The sequence below is a fragment of the Ascaphus truei genome, chromosome 4, assembly GCF_040206685.1.
Source record: "Ascaphus truei isolate aAscTru1 chromosome 4, aAscTru1.hap1, whole genome shotgun sequence".
Taxonomy (NCBI): Eukaryota; Metazoa; Chordata; class Amphibia; order Anura; family Ascaphidae; genus Ascaphus; species Ascaphus truei.
The window spans coordinates 26,153,348-26,172,017 of NC_134486.1; the positions used below are offsets into that span (position 1 = coordinate 26,153,348).

At 44.6% G+C, this 18,670-nt stretch overlaps 1 protein-coding gene across 4 annotated transcripts in view; it reads left to right on the forward strand.

The window, feature by feature from the left end:
- The first annotated feature begins 64 nt into the window (after positions 1-64).
- The window catches only part of LCLAT1 (lysocardiolipin acyltransferase 1), a 250,511-nt gene continuing 231,905 nt past the window's right edge, over positions 65-18,670 (forward strand). The window contains exons 1-3 of one of the 4 annotated variants that reach the window (XM_075595444.1): positions 65-241; positions 1,230-1,295; positions 1,413-1,616. Coding sequence is in view for 1 of the 4 variants with exons in the window: in XM_075595441.1 (XP_075451556.1) it covers positions 15,231-15,259 (29 nt within the window). In the remaining 3 variants the exon portion in view is untranslated. Of the gene's footprint in view, positions 242-1,229; positions 1,296-1,412; positions 1,617-15,162; positions 15,260-18,670 lie in introns of all 4 variants that reach the window. The other 3 variants (XM_075595445.1, XM_075595441.1, XM_075595443.1) reach the window with 3 other exon arrangements.

Below are 18,670 nucleotides of genomic sequence, written 5' to 3' on the forward strand. Positions count from 1 at the left end.
CATGCCGCCTACTAACCCGCCCAACACCCCCCCCCCCCGTGACGCAACCACCCGGCGACGGAGTTACGTCATCACCGCTGAAGCCGCCACCGCTGCCAGTCACTGAGTGGAAGGCCGGGCGCAGTGAGCGGCAGGACAGCAGCGCATTAACCTCTTCGTGCCCCCGATGGGTGCAGCAGGTTCGGTGCGCGCGGGCAGCTATAGAGCTGTGTGATTGAGGGGCCGCAGGATAGAGCAGCAGGTGACAGGGGGGGGACCCGGTGTGTGTGTTTATATATATATATATAGATATATATAGATATATATAGATATATATAGTGTGCTCACATGAATAGTGTGTGTGGTGTACTCACATGGATAGTGTGTGTGTGTAGAGTACTCACATGGATAGTGTGTGTGTGTGTGTAGTGTACTCGCATGGATAGTGAGTGTGTGTGTGTAGTGTACTCGCATGGATAGTGTGTAGTGTACTCGCATGGATAGTGTGTAGTGTACTTGCATGGATAGTGTGTAGTGTACTTGCATGGATAGTGTGTAGTGTACTTGCATGGATAGTGTGTAGTGTACTCGCATGGATAGTGTGTAGTGTACTCGCATGGATAGTGTGTAGTGTACTCGCATGGATAGTGTGTGTGTGTGTGTAGTGTACTCGCATGGATAGTGTGTGTGTAGTGTACTCGCATGGATAGTGTGTGTGTAGTGTACTCGCATGGATAGTGAGTGTGTGTGTGTAGTGTACTCGCATGGATAGTGAGTGTGTGTGTGTAGTGTACTCGCATGGATAGTGTGTAGTGTACTCGCATGGATAGTGTGTAGTGTACTTGCATGGATAGTGTGTAGTGTACTTGCATGGATAGTGTGTAGTGTACTTGCATGGATAGTGTGTAGTGTACTCGCATGGATAGTGTGTAGTGTACTCGCATGGATAGTGTGTGTATACTGTATACAGTTGTGTGAAAAAGAAAATACACCCTCTTTGAATTGTATGGTTTTACATATCAGGACATAACAATCATCTTTTCCTTAGCAGGTCTTCAAATGAGGTAAATACAACCTCAGATGAACAACAACACATGACATATTACACCGTGTTATGATTTATTTAACAAAAATAAAGCAAAAATGGAGAAGCCATGTGTGAAAACTAAGTATACCTTATGATTCAATAGCTTGTAGAACCACCTTTAGCAGCAATAACTTGAAGTAATCGTTTTCTGTATGACTTTCAGTCTCTCACATCGTTGTGGAGGAAATTTGGCCCACTCTTCTTTACAACGTTGCTTCAGTTCATTGAGGTTTGTGGTCATTTGTTTATGCACAGCTCTCTTAAGGTCCAACCACAGCATTTCAATCGGGTTGAGGTCTGGACTTTGACTGGACCATTGCAACATCTTGATTCTTTTCTTTTTCAGATTGTAGATTTGCTGGTGTGCTTGGGATCATTGTCCCAATTTCGGCCAAGCTTTAGCTGTCGGACAGATGGTCTCACATTTGACTCTAGAATACTTTGGTATACAGAGGAGTTCATGGTCGACTCAATGACTGCAAGGTTCCCAGGTCCTGTGGCTGCAAAACAAGCCCAAATCATCACCCTCCACCACCGTGCTTGACAGTTGGTATGAGGTGTTTTTGCTGATATGCTGTGTTTGGTTTTCGCCAAACGTGGCGCTGTGCTTTATGGCCAAACATCTCCACTTTGATCTCGTCTGTCCAAAGGCCATTGTTCCAGAAGTCTTGTGATTTGTTCAGATGCAACTTTGCAAACCTAAGCCGTGCTGCCATGTTCTTTTTAGAGAAGAGGCTTTCTCCTGGCAACCCTTCCAAACAAACCATACTTGTTCAGTCTTTTTCTAATTGTACTGTCATGAACTTTAACATGTTAAGACTGCGGTCCCAGTCACTGCCACAGCGCACGGCTTGGCGTGCGCTGTGCGTGTAAGCACCGCCCCTCAATGGGGGAGGGCCCAGTACGCACCATTACGCTGAAGGTGCAGCCGCGCCGTACTGCAAGATTTTTGAAACTCAATGAAATTGAGTTTAAAACTTGCGACGGATGCGTGGCCACGCCCCCACCGGCGGTTCACTCAATGAGGGCGAACCTGACGCGTGACGTGATGGCCACGCCCTCGCAAATCCCCGACCACGCCCCCTCCCAAGCTCCCTCTCTCCCCTCAGACCGCAGATCGCGGTTAGTGCTGTGCACGTCGCCCCCCCACCTCCCTTGCCGGGCGCGCATGTCACAGACATGACTGGGACTGCAGCCTAACTGAGGCCTGTAGAGTCTGAGATGTAACCCTTGTTTTTTTTTTTGCAATTTCTCTGAGCATTGCATGGTCTGTCCTTGGGGTGGATTTGCTAGGATGCCCACTCCTGGGAAGATTGGCATCTGTCTTGAATGTTATCCACTTTTGAATAATCTTTCTCACTGTAGAATGATGAACTTTAAATTGTTTGGAAATGACCTTATAACCCTTCCCAGATTGATGGGCAGCAACAAATGCTTCTCTAAGATCATTGCTGATGTCTTTCCTCCTTGGCATTGTGTTAATACACACCTGAATGCTCCAGACCAGCAAACTGTTAAAACGTTGGCTTTTATAGAGGTGGTCACACTTGCTGATGATCAATTAATCAAGGGCATTTGATTAGCAGCACCTGTCTGCTACTTAGCATCTTTATTCCTATGGAAGCAGTAAGGGTGTACTTAGTTTTCACACATAGCTTCTCCATTTTGGCTTTATTTTTGTTAAATAAATCATGACACGGTGTAATATGTCATGTGTTTTTGTTCATCTTAGGTTGGATTTACCTAATTTTTAGACCTACTAAGGAACAAATGATTGTTATTATTTCCTGATATGTAAAACCATAGAATTCAAAGAGGGTGTACTTTATTTTTCTATTTATATATATATATATATATATATATATATATATATATATATATATATATATATATAATAAACAGGGCACTGCATAGGACTTCTTGCAGGTAAAAATGGGTTGTGTTTATTCAAACAATATTAATACTGATCTTTATCATCACCTGATATACTGCAGCTCTGTGTTTTTGACCTTTTTGCAATCGTATTTCACTTCTTTTGACATTTCTATTGGTCCTGGGTGCTCCAAAGTCAGCTTTGAGTGCTCTCTAAAAATAATATAAATATATATATAATACTATTTTTTTTTGTTTTTTTTTCATGTCACGTGAATAGGCATGTTGGTAATTTGCTGCTTAATGAGCGTTGGTGTATTTTGTATGTACCCAAGTGCCAACAGGAATATTTTACCCACTAACCTGAATGATTCAATTTGAATAAATGGTGCAATTGTTACTTTCTTGTCTAGTCAGCGATTTCCTGATCACCTTGGATATTATCTGCCTATTATGATCTATAGGTAAATATATCTGGATCCGTTTGACTGTCTCTTTAACTGCTGTGCTGCCAGAGCAGCCTGCGATGCATTCACCGCCTTCCTGTGTCAGGGAGGGGTTACACGTGGTCGTTATTTGCATTACAGAATATTTATTAATCTAATGACACGTGGTGTTCTGTAGGTGCAAAGGAATATGTTCCGGACCCCTCTGGCAGTGCCGGGGATACAAGGACAATTCCTCCAACAATTAATGGCGATGACCCGCACTTAACCCCTTAAGTGCTGGACGGCCCGCGGTTCCATTGTACCTCGGCCTTTCCAGTAAATCGTGGTCGCTGCAGTGATGTTAACGGAAGAGATGGGTTCTTCTCATCCGTTCAGATCAGGCGTCGCGATCTTACCTACACCGTGCAAAAAGCAGCGATGTTCGACAGGGGTCTTCAACCTGTTCTCCAAAGCGGTCGGATCAGAAAACAGTCAGGAACGGATGGGCCACAAGTTTATTGTAATGTAATAGTATTAGTTACATTTAAAGACTTGAAATATGCTCATTTTAAACATGCTGCAAGAAGTTATAACATCTGTACCATGTACCAATTGACGTTGCCGTAACTTACTGTGTGAATAATTGCATCAAGCTGCCTTAGCAACTAGTATGAAGTCAGCAGGAGCAGAGTCCAAGGGCCACATCAACACCCTTTTTCAGGCCACAGTTGGCCCACGGGGCGCCATATGAAGAGCTTTGGTGTACAGGGTATGTCATAAGTTCCCTCCAGGCTGCCAGTCCTCAGGACATACCGTATAACGTACATCCAATGAGCACTCCAGGAATTAAAGGGCCACGTCTTCCTGTTTTACTAGAATCTGATACCTAAGGCTATTTTGTGTGTGTGTGTATGTGTGTGTGTGTGTGTGTGTGTGTGTGTGTGTGCACGTGTGCACGCACGCACGCCGCACATACTGCACAGTAGATGAAAAAGACATGTCCATCAAGTTCAACCTATGCTAAATTTAGACGACAGATACTTATCCTATGTAGATGGTCCCGGTTTCCGACGGATGCCTTATCCGACGCCACATTATCCGACACCGTACCCGCTTAGCCCGACGTTCACCGCCGCCGATTAACATGGGACCCGCAACCCGGCGGTCTGTTAACCGACAGCGGTTAGTGGGACGCATTCCGTCGGAAAAGTGAGGGCCGCCTGTATTTGTATTTACAGTATGTTGACCCAGAGGAAGGCAAACAAAAACCCCCAAGTGAAACCTCATCCAATGATAAGAGGATAAATAAATTCCTTCCTGACTCCAATAATGGCAATCGGATTACTCCCTGGATCAACATCCTTCCCATGTTTACTTATTAGGTATATCCCTGTATACCTCTCCTTTCTAAAAAGATGTCCAACTTTTTTTTATTTATTTTTTAATAAAGATATCTATTGTTTTTTTTTTTTAATAAAGATATCTATTGTATCTGTATATATTTTGTACGTTTTATATAGATGTGAGAGGAGACTTGGAAGAGGTTTGATTTCCTCGGGCTGATCTCTCTTGAGTAATGTCACTGTGTGTTCGACAAGAGATTGCACAAGCAAAACCCTCTTCTTTATCGGCTCTCTATGGACAGGGTAGTCAAATGGTAAAGAAAAACCTAGATTGACAAACACCTCTGTCCAGAGGCCCCCTAAGAAATGCAATCTGAGCCGCCAAACCTTTTGCTTTTAGCACAACTTGATTTGTATAAAAAAAAAAAAGCCAATTAAATTGGTTAAGGCTTTACAAAAGGCTGGCTAGCTAAGTGGGATTGCACCTCTTTAACCCATTTAATGCCATAGAGGAGTCTTGCCTAATACTGATGCGATTTAACATTTAGGGGATGTGCCCTAAAGTGTAAGCCCATTTCAAATGAATAGGGGTTTTCGGACGATCGCCTCTTCAGGGAATATTGAATTGGCCCCATAGAACGCGGCAAATAATGAATGAACACTTTCTCTTTGTGCTGCTGGTCAGAAAAGTTCTGTTTTCAATGCTGTCTGTCCTGAGGTCAAGGGTTGTATGAGAGGTCTCATTCTGAATTCTTCATGAATACAGGAGGGCCCCGCTCATACGGCGGGTTCCGTTCCATGGCGCTGCCGCAAAGCGAAAATTGCTGAAAAGCGGAACCAGCGATTTTCGGTGTCTCCTTCCCTTCTGCGCATGCGCAGACTTGCAGTCCCCACTTCTGCGCATTCGTGATCTCGGCTGTCCCCGTTCCGCCAATATAGTGGTACGCAAGCGCAGATCTCCGAGAAACGCAGCCCTACTGTATACTCATGAGCTCCCAGGACATTACACAGGAAGTGACTGTTATTATTGGAAGGATACAGTACATGAATGTCCAGCCATGACTTTGTGTAGGGTGGGTGCTTAAATACGTTCTCCGTACTTAATATCAGTTTATTAATGTCGATTTAGAAGACTAGGAATGCATCAATTTAGAAAAAAACAAACACACACACACTGCAGTTTTAGACTTTGAATTGTTTACAGAAGTTTTATTATTAGATGTGGTTTTCCTGTTTTGCAGTGCCTGCGTCAGGAAGGAGTTACACAGTATGTGTAAACTATACACATGACACAATATACGTTTCCTAAGGCGATCTATGACGTTCAGTATTTCCAGGTCTGTTAAACCAATCTGCCACTTTTGAGAATGGGTTGGACCAGCCTGGCGAAGAGATCGCCATTTAAATCTAAGAAATTTGGTTAGCAAGTGTCTTGTCATTGATTTTGTACACAGAAATGCTTCAATATACCGAATAAAGGTTTTGAGGTGGCTTGGCATATAGTTCGGCTACTGTGCATATCAATATAATAGTAATATCGCGATAATAAAATGACGATAAGTCCATATTGTAATTCTTTATCATGATATTGCTATCAGTCATTTGAGTCATTGATATTTTACAGACAGCTGGTGACTTGCAGTTTAAGATGCAGCCGCTTTAAAGTAACCAGAGCTGCCAGTGTAAACAGGATCCCGGCCCCTCTCCCTGAGGTTAGCACTCCTCCCTTCAAAAGGGACTTTAAGCCGCGGCCGTTTAGCCGCTGCATGTTTTGGCCATGTGGTAGGGGGTTAAGCTTTTTGGGGTAAGGTGTTAAGGTTTGTGTTTTTGGCGTAAGAGGTTAAGGTTTTTAGGGGGCAGCGGCAAACTGTCCTTGCAGCCAAATGTCCCGGCGGTGAGATGGTCGCGGCTATTTGTGGCCACTTATTCTTGAGAGAGGCCGACACGTCGATCTATTGGCTAATACATTTCTTGAGTTAAATCCGTAGTGCCCTGTCCCCCCTCCTTTCTTCATATTTGCTTGGAATACCACACGGGCATCCCTGGACCCGCAGCACCAGTACTAGTACCCCCTTTTTTTCTTCTTTGGAGGTGTGCAGCATTCCCCTTTTTGTACATTTTATTTAAAAACGCCTTGACATTTTTTTTTTTTTATAACTTGTATTTTTTATTTTTTTTTGAAAATACAGCATATATACATCTTATTTCCAGTACTGTGACATGCATTATTCATATCTCTTATGTATAGTGGCTGAACACAAACATTGTTCATCAATACAGAATTATAAACAACGACATAGACTTAAATAATAAATAATCATAAAGTAAAATTCAGGTGGGGGAGGGGAAGAGGAAGAGGATGGGGAGGGGGAAAGGGAGGGTGGGAGGCCGCGGCTCTAATCAACGCTTCAGGGACCGATGTCTGGTTTAATTTGTTGCTGCTGAGTGGGCTACCCCATCACCGGAGAACGCATTTACCTACTATTAAAGCAAAACGGTGGATCTCTCCACCCCAGAGATGTCTGTCTGGGCCAACCAAGGCGTCCAGACTTTTAGGAAATTTTCGCCAGTGTCATTGACTAAACTCGTCAATTTTTCCATCTGGCATACAAACCAAATTCTATTCCGGATTTTGGGGATAACAGGAATTTCACTTTGTTTCCATAATGCTGCGATCTCGCACCTCACGGCTGTAGCAAAATGAGCTATTAGTTTAAGAGTTGCTTTTGTGAAGCCCTGTCGTGCTCTTCCCAGTAGAAAGAGACCGGGATCGAATGGGATGTCGAGGCCCAAAATCCTCTGAAGCCAATTAATGATTTTTTTCCATAATGGGATCAGCCGGGGGCAGGACCACAGCATATGTAACAGATCAGCGGTTTCTCCACATTGTCTAGGACACAATGGAGAACTACCGTTTACAAATTTGGATAGTCTAAGCGGGGTAAGGTACCACCTCATTAGGACCTTATATGCGTTCTCCTTTAATGTTGTGCAAATCGAGCTCTTGGCAGCTGCTGTTGCTATTTGGGTCCACTCATCTAGATCTAGGGTCTCCCCTAAATCCGTTTCCCATTTTAGCATGTAACCTAACTTGTGGGTGACTTTAATTCCAGAACCGACCACTTCTCTACACATCTGCGATGTGAGTCCCTTCGTATTAGTCTCTTTCAGACAGAGCTTTTCGAATGTTGTCAAAGGTGGATATGGGGTTGAATTATTGTAGAAGGCTCTGATCTGGAGGTATCTATAACATTCTGAATGTGGGATATTTTTCTCTTCTCTAATTTGTGCAAATGATATGAATTTGTTGTCTTCCACCAGATCTTTTAATCTCGTAATATTATGCTGTTTCCATATTTGAAAGTTAGCGTTAGGCATACCCGGAGCAAAATGTGGGTTACCCCATAGGGGTGTCATCGGAGTATTTTTGGACATTTTGTGGAAGTCCACATCTAAATTTAGTAACATCCCAGATTGCTAATGAATTGGTCATTGAGGATAGCGGCTGTTGTATAGCGGATTTTCTTGCTATTTTTGGGGTCCATAATAGGTTGCTTAGTTCCAATGGGGAACAAGCTTTGCTTTCCAATGCCACCCATCGCTTCAAATCAGGGTGTGTTTGCCATTGGGAGAGTTGGCATAATTGGGCCGCTCGATGATATGAAATCAAACAAGGTACTGCCAAGCCCCCTTCTGTTGGATGTGTCAGTAGGGTCCGTTTTGTAATTCTAGATTTTTTGCCCCCCCATATAAATGTAAAAATGGCGGATTGTAGTTCTCTAATTTCCTTCAACGGCACTGGGAGGGTTTGGAATAAGTATAAGATGCGTGGGAGAATATTCATTTTTATACTATATATTTTTCCTATCCAGGAGATATTGAGTTTCGCCCACCGTCTTATATCCTCCTTCAGTGCTTTAATTAATTTGGGATAATTTGCTTTATAAATTGATTTATATTCACTTGTGACAAATAACCCCAGATATTTGATCGTTTTAGGCTGCCAGCGAAAGTTGAAGTTTAGAGAGATTAGTTTTTCGTCCGGTTTTGGTATGGTGACGTTTAAGGCCTCTGATTTTGACTGGTTTATTTTAAACCCTGAGATTTTGTTGAACTTATCTTACAGGCTGAAGAGATTAGGGAGAGAGGTGAGTGGCCTTGACAAGACCATTAGTACATCATCAGCATAGAGGGCTATTTTGTGGGTTTGATTATCTAATTTGAGACCAGAAATATCCGGGTTCTCTCTCACTTGTGCCGCTAATGGCTCCATACACATGGCAAAGAGTAAGGGCGAGAGGGGGTAACCCTGTCTCGTGCCACTCCTGATCTTAAATATGTCCGAAGGGAAGCCTTGATGCATAACTTTAGCTGTCGGACCAGCGTATAGAGCCATAATAGCTGATATTAATTTATTCTCGAAACCGAATGCTCCAAGCGTAGCTTTTAGGTATGCCCAGTCGATCCTATCAAAGGCCTTTTCTGCATCTAGACTTAACACCATAATTTGTACTTTTTGCGATTTGGCTATTTCTAACAGATCAATGATTCGTCGGATATTATCTCCCGCTTGTCTATCCTTAATGAAGCCGACTTGATCTGGGTGTATTAGTCTAGGTAGGATCTGACTTAATCTATTGGCAATCAATTTAGCATAGATTTTGATATCTGTGTTGATAAGCGAGATAGGTCTGTAGCTTTTACAATCTAATGGGTCTTTACCAGATTTATGAATTACAGAGATTGACGCTTGGAGCATGTTTTCGGGGAAGGGTTGTCCTGCTAACACCGCATTGAACAGTTTGAGCAGGTATGGGGCCAAAATGTTACTGAATTTCTTATAATAGAGGCCTGAGAAGCCGTCTGGTCCCGGGGCCTTCGAGGTCTTGAGGTTGTCTATAACTAAATCTAGCTCTTCCATGGTAAAATCAAGACTCAATCGCTCTCTCTCCTCTTCTGTCAGCTTTGGCAGCTTTGAACTCGAGAGGTAGGACTCACGAGATCGTTCTGTATTCTGATTGTGTACTATTTTATCCCCATTATATAATTTCTCGTAGAATGATTTGAATTCTTCCACAATTACAGATGGATTACCAGAGATAGTGCCTGAAGATCTTCTAATGGCTTGTATGCTATAATTAGGGGGTCTGTGTCTCAGCTTGTTGGCGAGCATAGTATCTGGCTTGTTTGCTTTATCGAAAAATTTCCTCTTTGACCAATTCAGGGATATATCAGCCTGGGATGTTAATAGAAGGTTTAATTCTATTTTGGCATCTCTTATTGGTTTGAGTAGGTTGGGGTTATTGGACTGCTTATGTTTGTCCGTGAGGGTTTTTAATTTGGATTGTAATAAATTTATTTTGTATTCTCGTTTTCTTTTCTTTCTAGACGCAATACTAATTAGTATGCCCCTTAGCGTGGCTTTATGTGCCTCCCAAAAGGATAGATAGGAGTCCACCGAACCTTGGTTTAGTTGGAAAAATTGATCTATTTCGTTGGCTACTAATTGGGCGGTGTCAGGGTTTTTTAAGAGGGCTTCGTTAAGTTTCCAGTTTGCTCTTGGTCTGTCTAGAATTAGCTGGGTGCACCTTAGCTCTATAGGCGCGTGATCTGACCATGAAATATCATGGATCCCTGTATGGGAGATCCGCGGGACCAGTCTGCTAGAAATAAAGAAGTAGTCGATTCTGCTATATGATGAGTGGGGGTGTGAGAAAAAGGTGTAATCTCTATCAAGGGGGTGTTGCTCCCTCCAGATGTCTAGGAGACTATTCTCTTTCAGGCCCTGGCGTAGTGTGTATGACGCTTGTTTAGATTGCCGGAGCTGAGGGCTTGATCTGTCCATGGTAGGATCGAGGGCTGTGTTGAAATCCCCCGCTATTATTAATGGGCCCTGTGCAACCTTGCTCAATTTATTGAAAACGCTTGTAAAGAAGTTGGGATGCATATCGCCAGGGGCGTAGATAGATGCAATTGTTAGCGTTTGACCATTTATGAAACCTATTAGGTTTATATATCTTCCGTTCTTATCTCTAATTGTCTTTTCTACTTTAAAAGGACACTTGTTATGGAATATAATTGCTACTCCCTTTGTTTTCTTTGAGGAGGAAGAGAAATAGAATTGTTTGAATCTTTTGTCTAGGTACTTTGGGGCGCTCTTTATGCTGAAATGCGTTTCTTGGAGTAGTATGATATCAGCTTGTTTTCGCTGATAGTCAGCAAAAGCTACTCGGCGTTTACCCGGGCTATTTAGGCCTTTCACATTGTGGGATATGATTATTAACCCCATTATGGCATACCTAATCGGAATGCTCTAACCTTAGTGTTTAGTGTATAGTGTTTGTGGGTGATCTTTACCTGTTCTTCATCTGTCCATGACATCGGTGTCCCTCCTAGGGATCCTTCAGCGTATTGCGAGTCGAGTGGCCAGACGGGAAGGGGGGGGGGGTAGGAAGGAAAAACAAGGGATGAGACATACAAAAACTTAACAACGGAGATCCTTGTGGGGTCCGGGACTCCAATGGATCTCTTGCCTTTGGAGGAAGGCTGGTATTCCGTACACCAGAGCGTGGTGTACGATGGACCAGATCAAATCGGTCTTTTCCCTTCCAAAGGACTTGAGTGAGTGTCCTGTGGCTACACAGGACATTCCGTTTTGGCAACATGGCAAGGGCCAGGGGTGGGTGGCTCCCTCCCTCGGCCCTGTATAAACGAGGATATATAAACACACACAGAAACATTTAATAACGTTAATTGTGAAGTTAATAAAAAGAACAAAAACCTGTACTGCACAATTCCAGAAAAATATATGTTGAACAATCTGGGGCATGCCCAGGTTCGGACTGTCTTTACCTGTAATGGACCCTGTTTTTCATGGGTACCCTGTCTGAATATCCTAAGGGCTTGTGGGGCTTCCACCTAGATACCCCTATATCCCGTCTAGAGCCACTTCTACAGTTTTTTTAACTTTCCCCTCTTTCACCCTCCCAACTCCCCCTGGATAGTGTTAGGTGAATGTGGTGTCTGAAGTTTGGGGTTATATATATATAGTGGGCTGTTTCCCCTCTTAATGCCCTCTTTGTGGTTCTGATCCCGATGAGAGTCTCGGGGGGGGAGGGGGGTCGGATGAGTGGAGGGGGGGAGGCGAAGAGGTGGGGGGTTGGGGAGGGTGACCCAATTGCGTGATGTCTCTGGTGTGTATAGTCTATATTGGGCGCAGTCCCCGTTGGATGCTTCCTCTGGTGTGTGCTGCCTCCGTTGATGGTGAGATGAACCTCTCCGGTTCGGGTTACTGCTCCGCTGCAGGGTGTACCAAGATGGTCGCCGTGTTGGTATACAGGTTTGAAGTGTCTAACTTTATTCAGGTGGTCCGTGGACAAACGGACAGTCCGCTGGTATCGCCCTTTTAAGGCTCAATTGATCCTTAATTGGCATCAATTAAGGGTCTTGTCTGGAGATTTTCGCGCCGGATTGGTCACTTTGCTCCAGGTCTCTTCTATTTCATTGCCAGAAGAGAAGTTCAAAATCATTCACTCTACAGAGATTCCACACCTTTATGTTGCTTATGGAAACCATGTACAGTAATACTCTTGTGGCTAGCATGTCACAGTAAAGATGCAGCATTTAGCACACTGAGTAAAAATATTGGTACAAGTAATGGAAGGACTATAACCACAGTTAATCTGATACAGTACAGGGGTTAAATAACTGGAAAGCTTTTCATTTTACGCATACCTTCTTTTTAATTTTGTATACAACGCTGCCGATCGCAAATATGGTTTGTCACAACACTCCAGTTTGATGTAGTAAATCAATGCTGCTTGTTTTGTTGGCCCTCCTGTAGTTGGGAGATGTATAGAAGTTACTCTATAGCAGGGATGGGAACTCCAGTCCTCCAGTCCTCAAGGGCCACCAACAAGTCGTCCAGTTTTAAGGATTTCCCTGCTTCAGCACATTTCTCAGTCGTTGATTGAGCCATCAACCCTAATACCTGGCCTGTTGGTGGCCTTTGAGGACTGGTGTTGGCCACTCCTGCTCTTTAGTCCCTCAATATGCTCCCAGTGCTGGCCACTGGGCAAGATACAGGCCAAGATTGACCATTTTGACATATTGGTTGCTATATTCTTATGTTTTCTTTTGTCTTCTAGTTGAAGAATTTATTTAGATAAAATTTGTTGTATTGCTTCTGTTAGTCAGGCTCTTTCATTATGCAAGAATGTAAGTGGTCGGCGCATCAAAAACAGATCAGTCCCATAGAAACATATGTATCCGCCTGGACCTCTGCACTGTGACTAATCATTAATACAGCATCCCTTACAGGGAACAGGGACTAGTACCTAGTGCCCACTGGCACATATGTGTAGTACATAGGTGCTTTTTGTTGCTATCTGGGGGTGATGTTTGATCCCTTTATGGAATAAACTTTTTTTATTGTACAGTACTTGTGAGCCTCCTCCTGCTTTTTTGGCAGTGTGTTGCCCTTTTTCTGTCTTTCATTATACAATCCGGTTTTACATGTATCAAGCGCGTTCCCACTTGTTTTGTATGGCAATAAAATAAACTCTTCAAAATATCCTGAAAAGGTATATAAAAAAAAAAGGAAACATATTTAAAAGGCCCCCAATACTAAGACCAGTTTGTACAGTTCATAACAGTAAACCAAGAAGTTTAGTCTTTTTGGGTGTGTGGAGCTCCAGGCATAGTACTGTTACGGTGTATATCTGCAACAGTGAATAAAAAATAAAACATTTCTTAAGGGTAATATTGTGGTTTACAAAGTCTTGGTCCCCAATATTAGATTTGTCCAAAGACTTGACACCCTGTTTTCAAAACAAGCCCACCACCTCAAAGTAAAAGGGATTGGCCTACTGGCTATTATGGCACTCCAAAATAGCAAAAAAAAATAATATATACATATATATATTTTAGTACAGTCTCAAAATAAACCAAGGTTTCTGCCAACCAGTGGTCTTCGGGAGGGGGGTGGGAGATCAGTGTATGGCTATTTTGTGGCAGCTTGCTGTGTTGACCCTGGAGGAGTGCACTGGTACAGATGTAGCAAGACCTTAGTGGTAGTGTTGCTGCAGTCCCGCGATCGCGGCCCGGCTGGATTAACGTTCCGGTCCGGAAGTACGGACCCTCCGCAGTGCGATTGCGTCAGACACTGTCCCTTGCTCTTCAGCCGTTTGCTTTTTCGTCCGCGGTGCTAGGGACTGTAAGTCTTGCTACTGCACATCAGTACTTTATTTATTTTTTCTTTAATGTGCACTAGCTGCATTGTATATGTAAATACGAGGGGCACATGGAACAAAAAGAGAGAACCTTTTCCATTTAAAAGAACCGTGCCTTCATGAAGATGATCTCTGTCCTGCCAACTTTTGAGACTGTCTGAGAGATGGAAGACTCAATGACCTGACACCAGCGATTCGCTTTGGAGCAGATGCATTGAAAGGGAGGCTAGTCCTGCAAGAATAGAGAAATGACTAAGGCCCTCGGGCATGGTGCCTTGAGCCGTGCTCCTGCTCTGCCTCGCCTGCTCAAGCTGGGGCTTTTTTGCGCCCTGGCAGGCGAGGCAGTGAGCGTGCTTTGGGGGCGTGGCGGGAGGCGTGACGGAGGCGGAGGGGAGCCGGGGCTAGTCCCTCGTTCCCATTGGATGGTTGCGGTCACGTGACCGCTCCTCCGCTCCCCTCAGCGCAGAAATTCAAACCTGCCTGTCTCTTGAAAATTTCTGAGCCTCCGCACGCACGCGGAAGCGGCTCCTAAAGCCGCGCTGATCACAGATGCAGGGGGTAAGTGCATCTGCTCAGCGCGGCTCAGCACGGCCTGCTGTACCATGTCCCAGGCCTAAAGCAGTGTCGGTGAGAGAGTTTTGCCCTAGGATAATTGCTTAAAGACCTCTCGTTCCTTAGACCTTCTGACATCCAGAGTTCTCCTATGTAGAGGGGCTGCCATCTGCATAGAATTGTTTTTATCATTATTTTTCATTCATGGCTTGTAGTGATTTTGGTTGATCTAACTAGATCCAAAAGAGCAGTTGTGGAGAGAAGGTTCTTTCACTGTTGCAAGTGTGCCATCCAATTTTAGTCTCAAACCAGCTGCCAGAGTATTTGAAAGCAGGTGCAGTACTATTTCTAGATTAGCCTCATTAATTAACCAGCACGGGTTGCCTAAGATTAATATTATTGATCAACATTAATATGTTGGATTATCAGACCTGGCAAAAAAGGTTTTTTAAAAGTTAAACCTCCCCCCCCCCTTCCCTAAAAAAAAATCTAGAGGTTTTAGTGTGGTAATTTGAAATAACAATTCTGGTTTACCACTCGTTCATCAGTTTGCTAAATACCCTTGGCGTAGTCCCAGTTGTTTCGTCTTCATGTTTGCACTGATTAGAGCATCGTATTCTGAGAAACATGGGACATTGCCGTATGTTCCTTTTTATTGTTTCTTTAAACAGGACCGTAACAGAACATGACAGTATAAGAAAGATATTTGAGGTTTGGAATCTGGTAGAGACAGAGATGGATGGAAGCCCAGGCTGAATCTGACAACAGGTGGGAAGGGCCAAAGGAGGGATTTAATTACACCGCAGAAAGGATACATTGGTTATGATAGGCACGTTCATGCAGAGCTGTCGGAAAGAGAGAGCTGCTGATATTACCCAAACGCTAATCACAGACCTTTTTTTACGCTGATTGGGTGACAGTGCTTCAAATCCCTACTACAAAACCAGTCAAAATAGGATTTACGATTTAGGAGTGATGTTGGCCTTCCAGCAGTTAAGGTGTTAAAAATAATCTTTAACCTAATGATGTCTGAGAAGGCCACATGAGAATTGGTTAGCAATAGCTGTAGTTCAAGGAAGAGTGATTCAATAAACATCCATGTGTTTGGGCGTCTCTGGAGGTGGGGAGGTTCAACCTGAAATCCCTCGATTGTACCAACAGAGAACAGTTTACCTTACAACAGGGGTGCTCAAGCCGCCCCCAACAGGTCAGGTTTTCAGGATATCCCAGCTTCAGCACAAATGGTTCAAGCTGAGTCTCAGTCAAAAACGTTTTTGAAAAGTTTTTCTCCTTTTCTACTCGCCTATGCTGAAGCAGGGATATTCTGAAAACCCTGACCTGTTTGTTGGGGATCTTGAGAACTGGAGTTAAGCACCCCGGCCTTACAAGATAATTGGATCAGTAATTCAACTATCCATCCGTTTTCGTCTCACAAAAAGGCTTTCTCAAGGTTTACTAAACCACAGTGATTATATAATCATACCATTACTGGGAAATCCTGATGGTGTACCTGCTGACCTTTAGGCTATTGTGTTTATTGTACACTTGGCAACATGTGCAGGGACCGTGGGCGCCATGGCCACAAAAAAGAAAACAAACAAGAAACTGTCAGAATCCAATGATCAATTAGAATTGATGAAAGCCACGGCGGATACCAATTCCCTGCCACCTACTCCATTAACCAGTCCATAGTTCAATTGGTTGACTTTTTACAGCCCTCAATCATTAAGCTGAAATGATACATTACGGATAAGTTCCGTGTCTTGGGAAAACTCCATTTAATTGAGGTTTTAAATAAACCTATTAACCCAACACACTAGGCGTGACTGCCCCGACGATGTATCGCACAACAAAGAGATGGATGTAATAAGGGAGATTCTAGGCAGAGAACATTGAGGCACAAACCCCGTACTGAATTTCTATAATTTCTATTCCAATCTACCGTATCTTTCATTCACACACACACACACACACACACACTCACACTCACACTCACACTCACACTCACACAAACACACACACTCCCATTTACTCTCACACTCTTCCATTTCTCTCACACTCTTCCATTTCTCTCACGCTCTTCCATTTACTCTCACGGGCTTCAATTTACTCTCACGGGCTTCAATTTACTCTCACGGGCTTCCATTTACTCTCACGCGCTTCCATTTACTCGCACACTCTCTCCCACTTGCGGACACACACCTGCTCTCCCACTTGCGCGCGCGCACACACACCCGCTCTCCCACTTGCGCGCGCACACACACCCGCTCTCCCACTTGCGTGCGCACACACACCCGCTCTCCCACTTGCACACACATATCTTATCTATATGTGCTAATCTCCAAAATTATGAAACAAAAAATACACCAAATAATTCTTTTTTTTCTTTTTCTTCTTTTTTTCTTTTTTCTTTTTCTTTTTTTTTTTTGAAGTGAAACTTCTTTAGTGGCACCTCATTCGAACTGGGGCAAAAATGGATTGTGGAGACAGAAATTAAACGGATGTGACGTCAGTGCTGGCAGTTGAGGCCGGGCTGTGTTCTGGCTCAGCCCGACCCCAACACTGACATCCCAACCGCTCACAAAATCAGATGCGGCGGCGGCAGCTCCTGATGGCCGCCGCAACCCCCACACGGCCGCCGTTCCCCGCTCGCTGCCTGCTGCCATGCCGCGCATGCGCTGTTGTGTTGGCTAACCCCTCCCCTCAGCCCCGGTCGCTCCGGGCTACAGTATCCCTGTCCTGTGCCCCCTCCGGTACGGGGAGGCCGGAAGCAGCGAGGCCTGCCGGGAGGAATGCCTGGAGAGCGGCAGCAGCGAGGCCTGCCGGGAGGAAGGCCCGGAGGGCAGCGGCGGCACAGCAGCTGCGAGGAGGAGCCATGCGCGCCCCCGTTAAGTGAGTGAGACCCCCAATAATGTCCGAGCGGGGGGCAGGGGAAAGGGTCACATATCGGGGTGCAGCGAATGGGCGCATGTGAGGCTGAGACCCCCCACTTCCGGGTTCCAGCCCCCCAGTGCATTGTGGTTCTTGCTGAACACACACTTCCGGGTCCCCAGTCTCCTGTATGGAGGCAGGTTCACTTGTGAGACAATGAGTGCAACCACCCCTGGGACGGGACCTCAGGCAGGGAGAAATGGGGGGATAGAAAGCCAGGGCTGGCTCAGGACTGTGACCTGGGCTTAAGGATAGATGTATGAGGCACAGGGTCCAGGGGACCTTCTCCTGTCACTGTCCCTGCCCAGGGGTCCCTCCTCACTTGTCACTGTCCCCACCCAGGGGACCCTGTCCTGTCACTGTCCCCACCCAGGGGTCCCTCCCCTGTCACTATCCCCACCCAGGGGACCCTCTCCTGTCACTGTCCCCACCCAGGAAACCCTCTCCTGTCAGTGTTCATGTGCAAAGAGGGAGCTGCCCTGAAATCTGTGCACTATAGGCAAATACCCTGCCCTCTATAGCCAATAGAGGGTAATTGTCTACCCAGCACCTGCCGTATCCTAGCAACAGACTGACACACAGACACACATACACACACACACACACACACACACACACACACTGACTGACACACATACACACACTGACTGACATACACACTGACTGACACACATACACACTGACTGACATACATACACACACATACACACACACACACACACACACACACTGACACACATACACACTGACTGACACACATACTCACTGACTGACACACATACACACACACACACTGTCTGACACACATACACACATACACTGTCTGACACACACACACACACACACACTGATTGACACACACACACACACACTGATTGACACACATACACACAAGGAATTCACACTTAGTGCAAATAGCTAATGCAGGGGATGTGTGCTGAGCACGCGCGTTATAAGTCCAATTTATTTGCGTTTTGTCAATGAAATTGTATTTTGATTTTTAATTAAAACATCACCAACACAAATACAATTTCTGTGACAAAAGTCAAAGAAGTTTCACTTACTATGCGCGTGCACAGCACACACAGCTTTTTTTTTTTTTCAACACTTACCTCACCTCTGGTCTATCAACCTACTGCAGGGAACCCAGACATACGCCCGTCACTTGGTATTGGCCTGCACACAGGAAGTTAGTGGCCGAGCGCACAATAATTTCTTTGTTCTTTGTCACACACACACACACACACA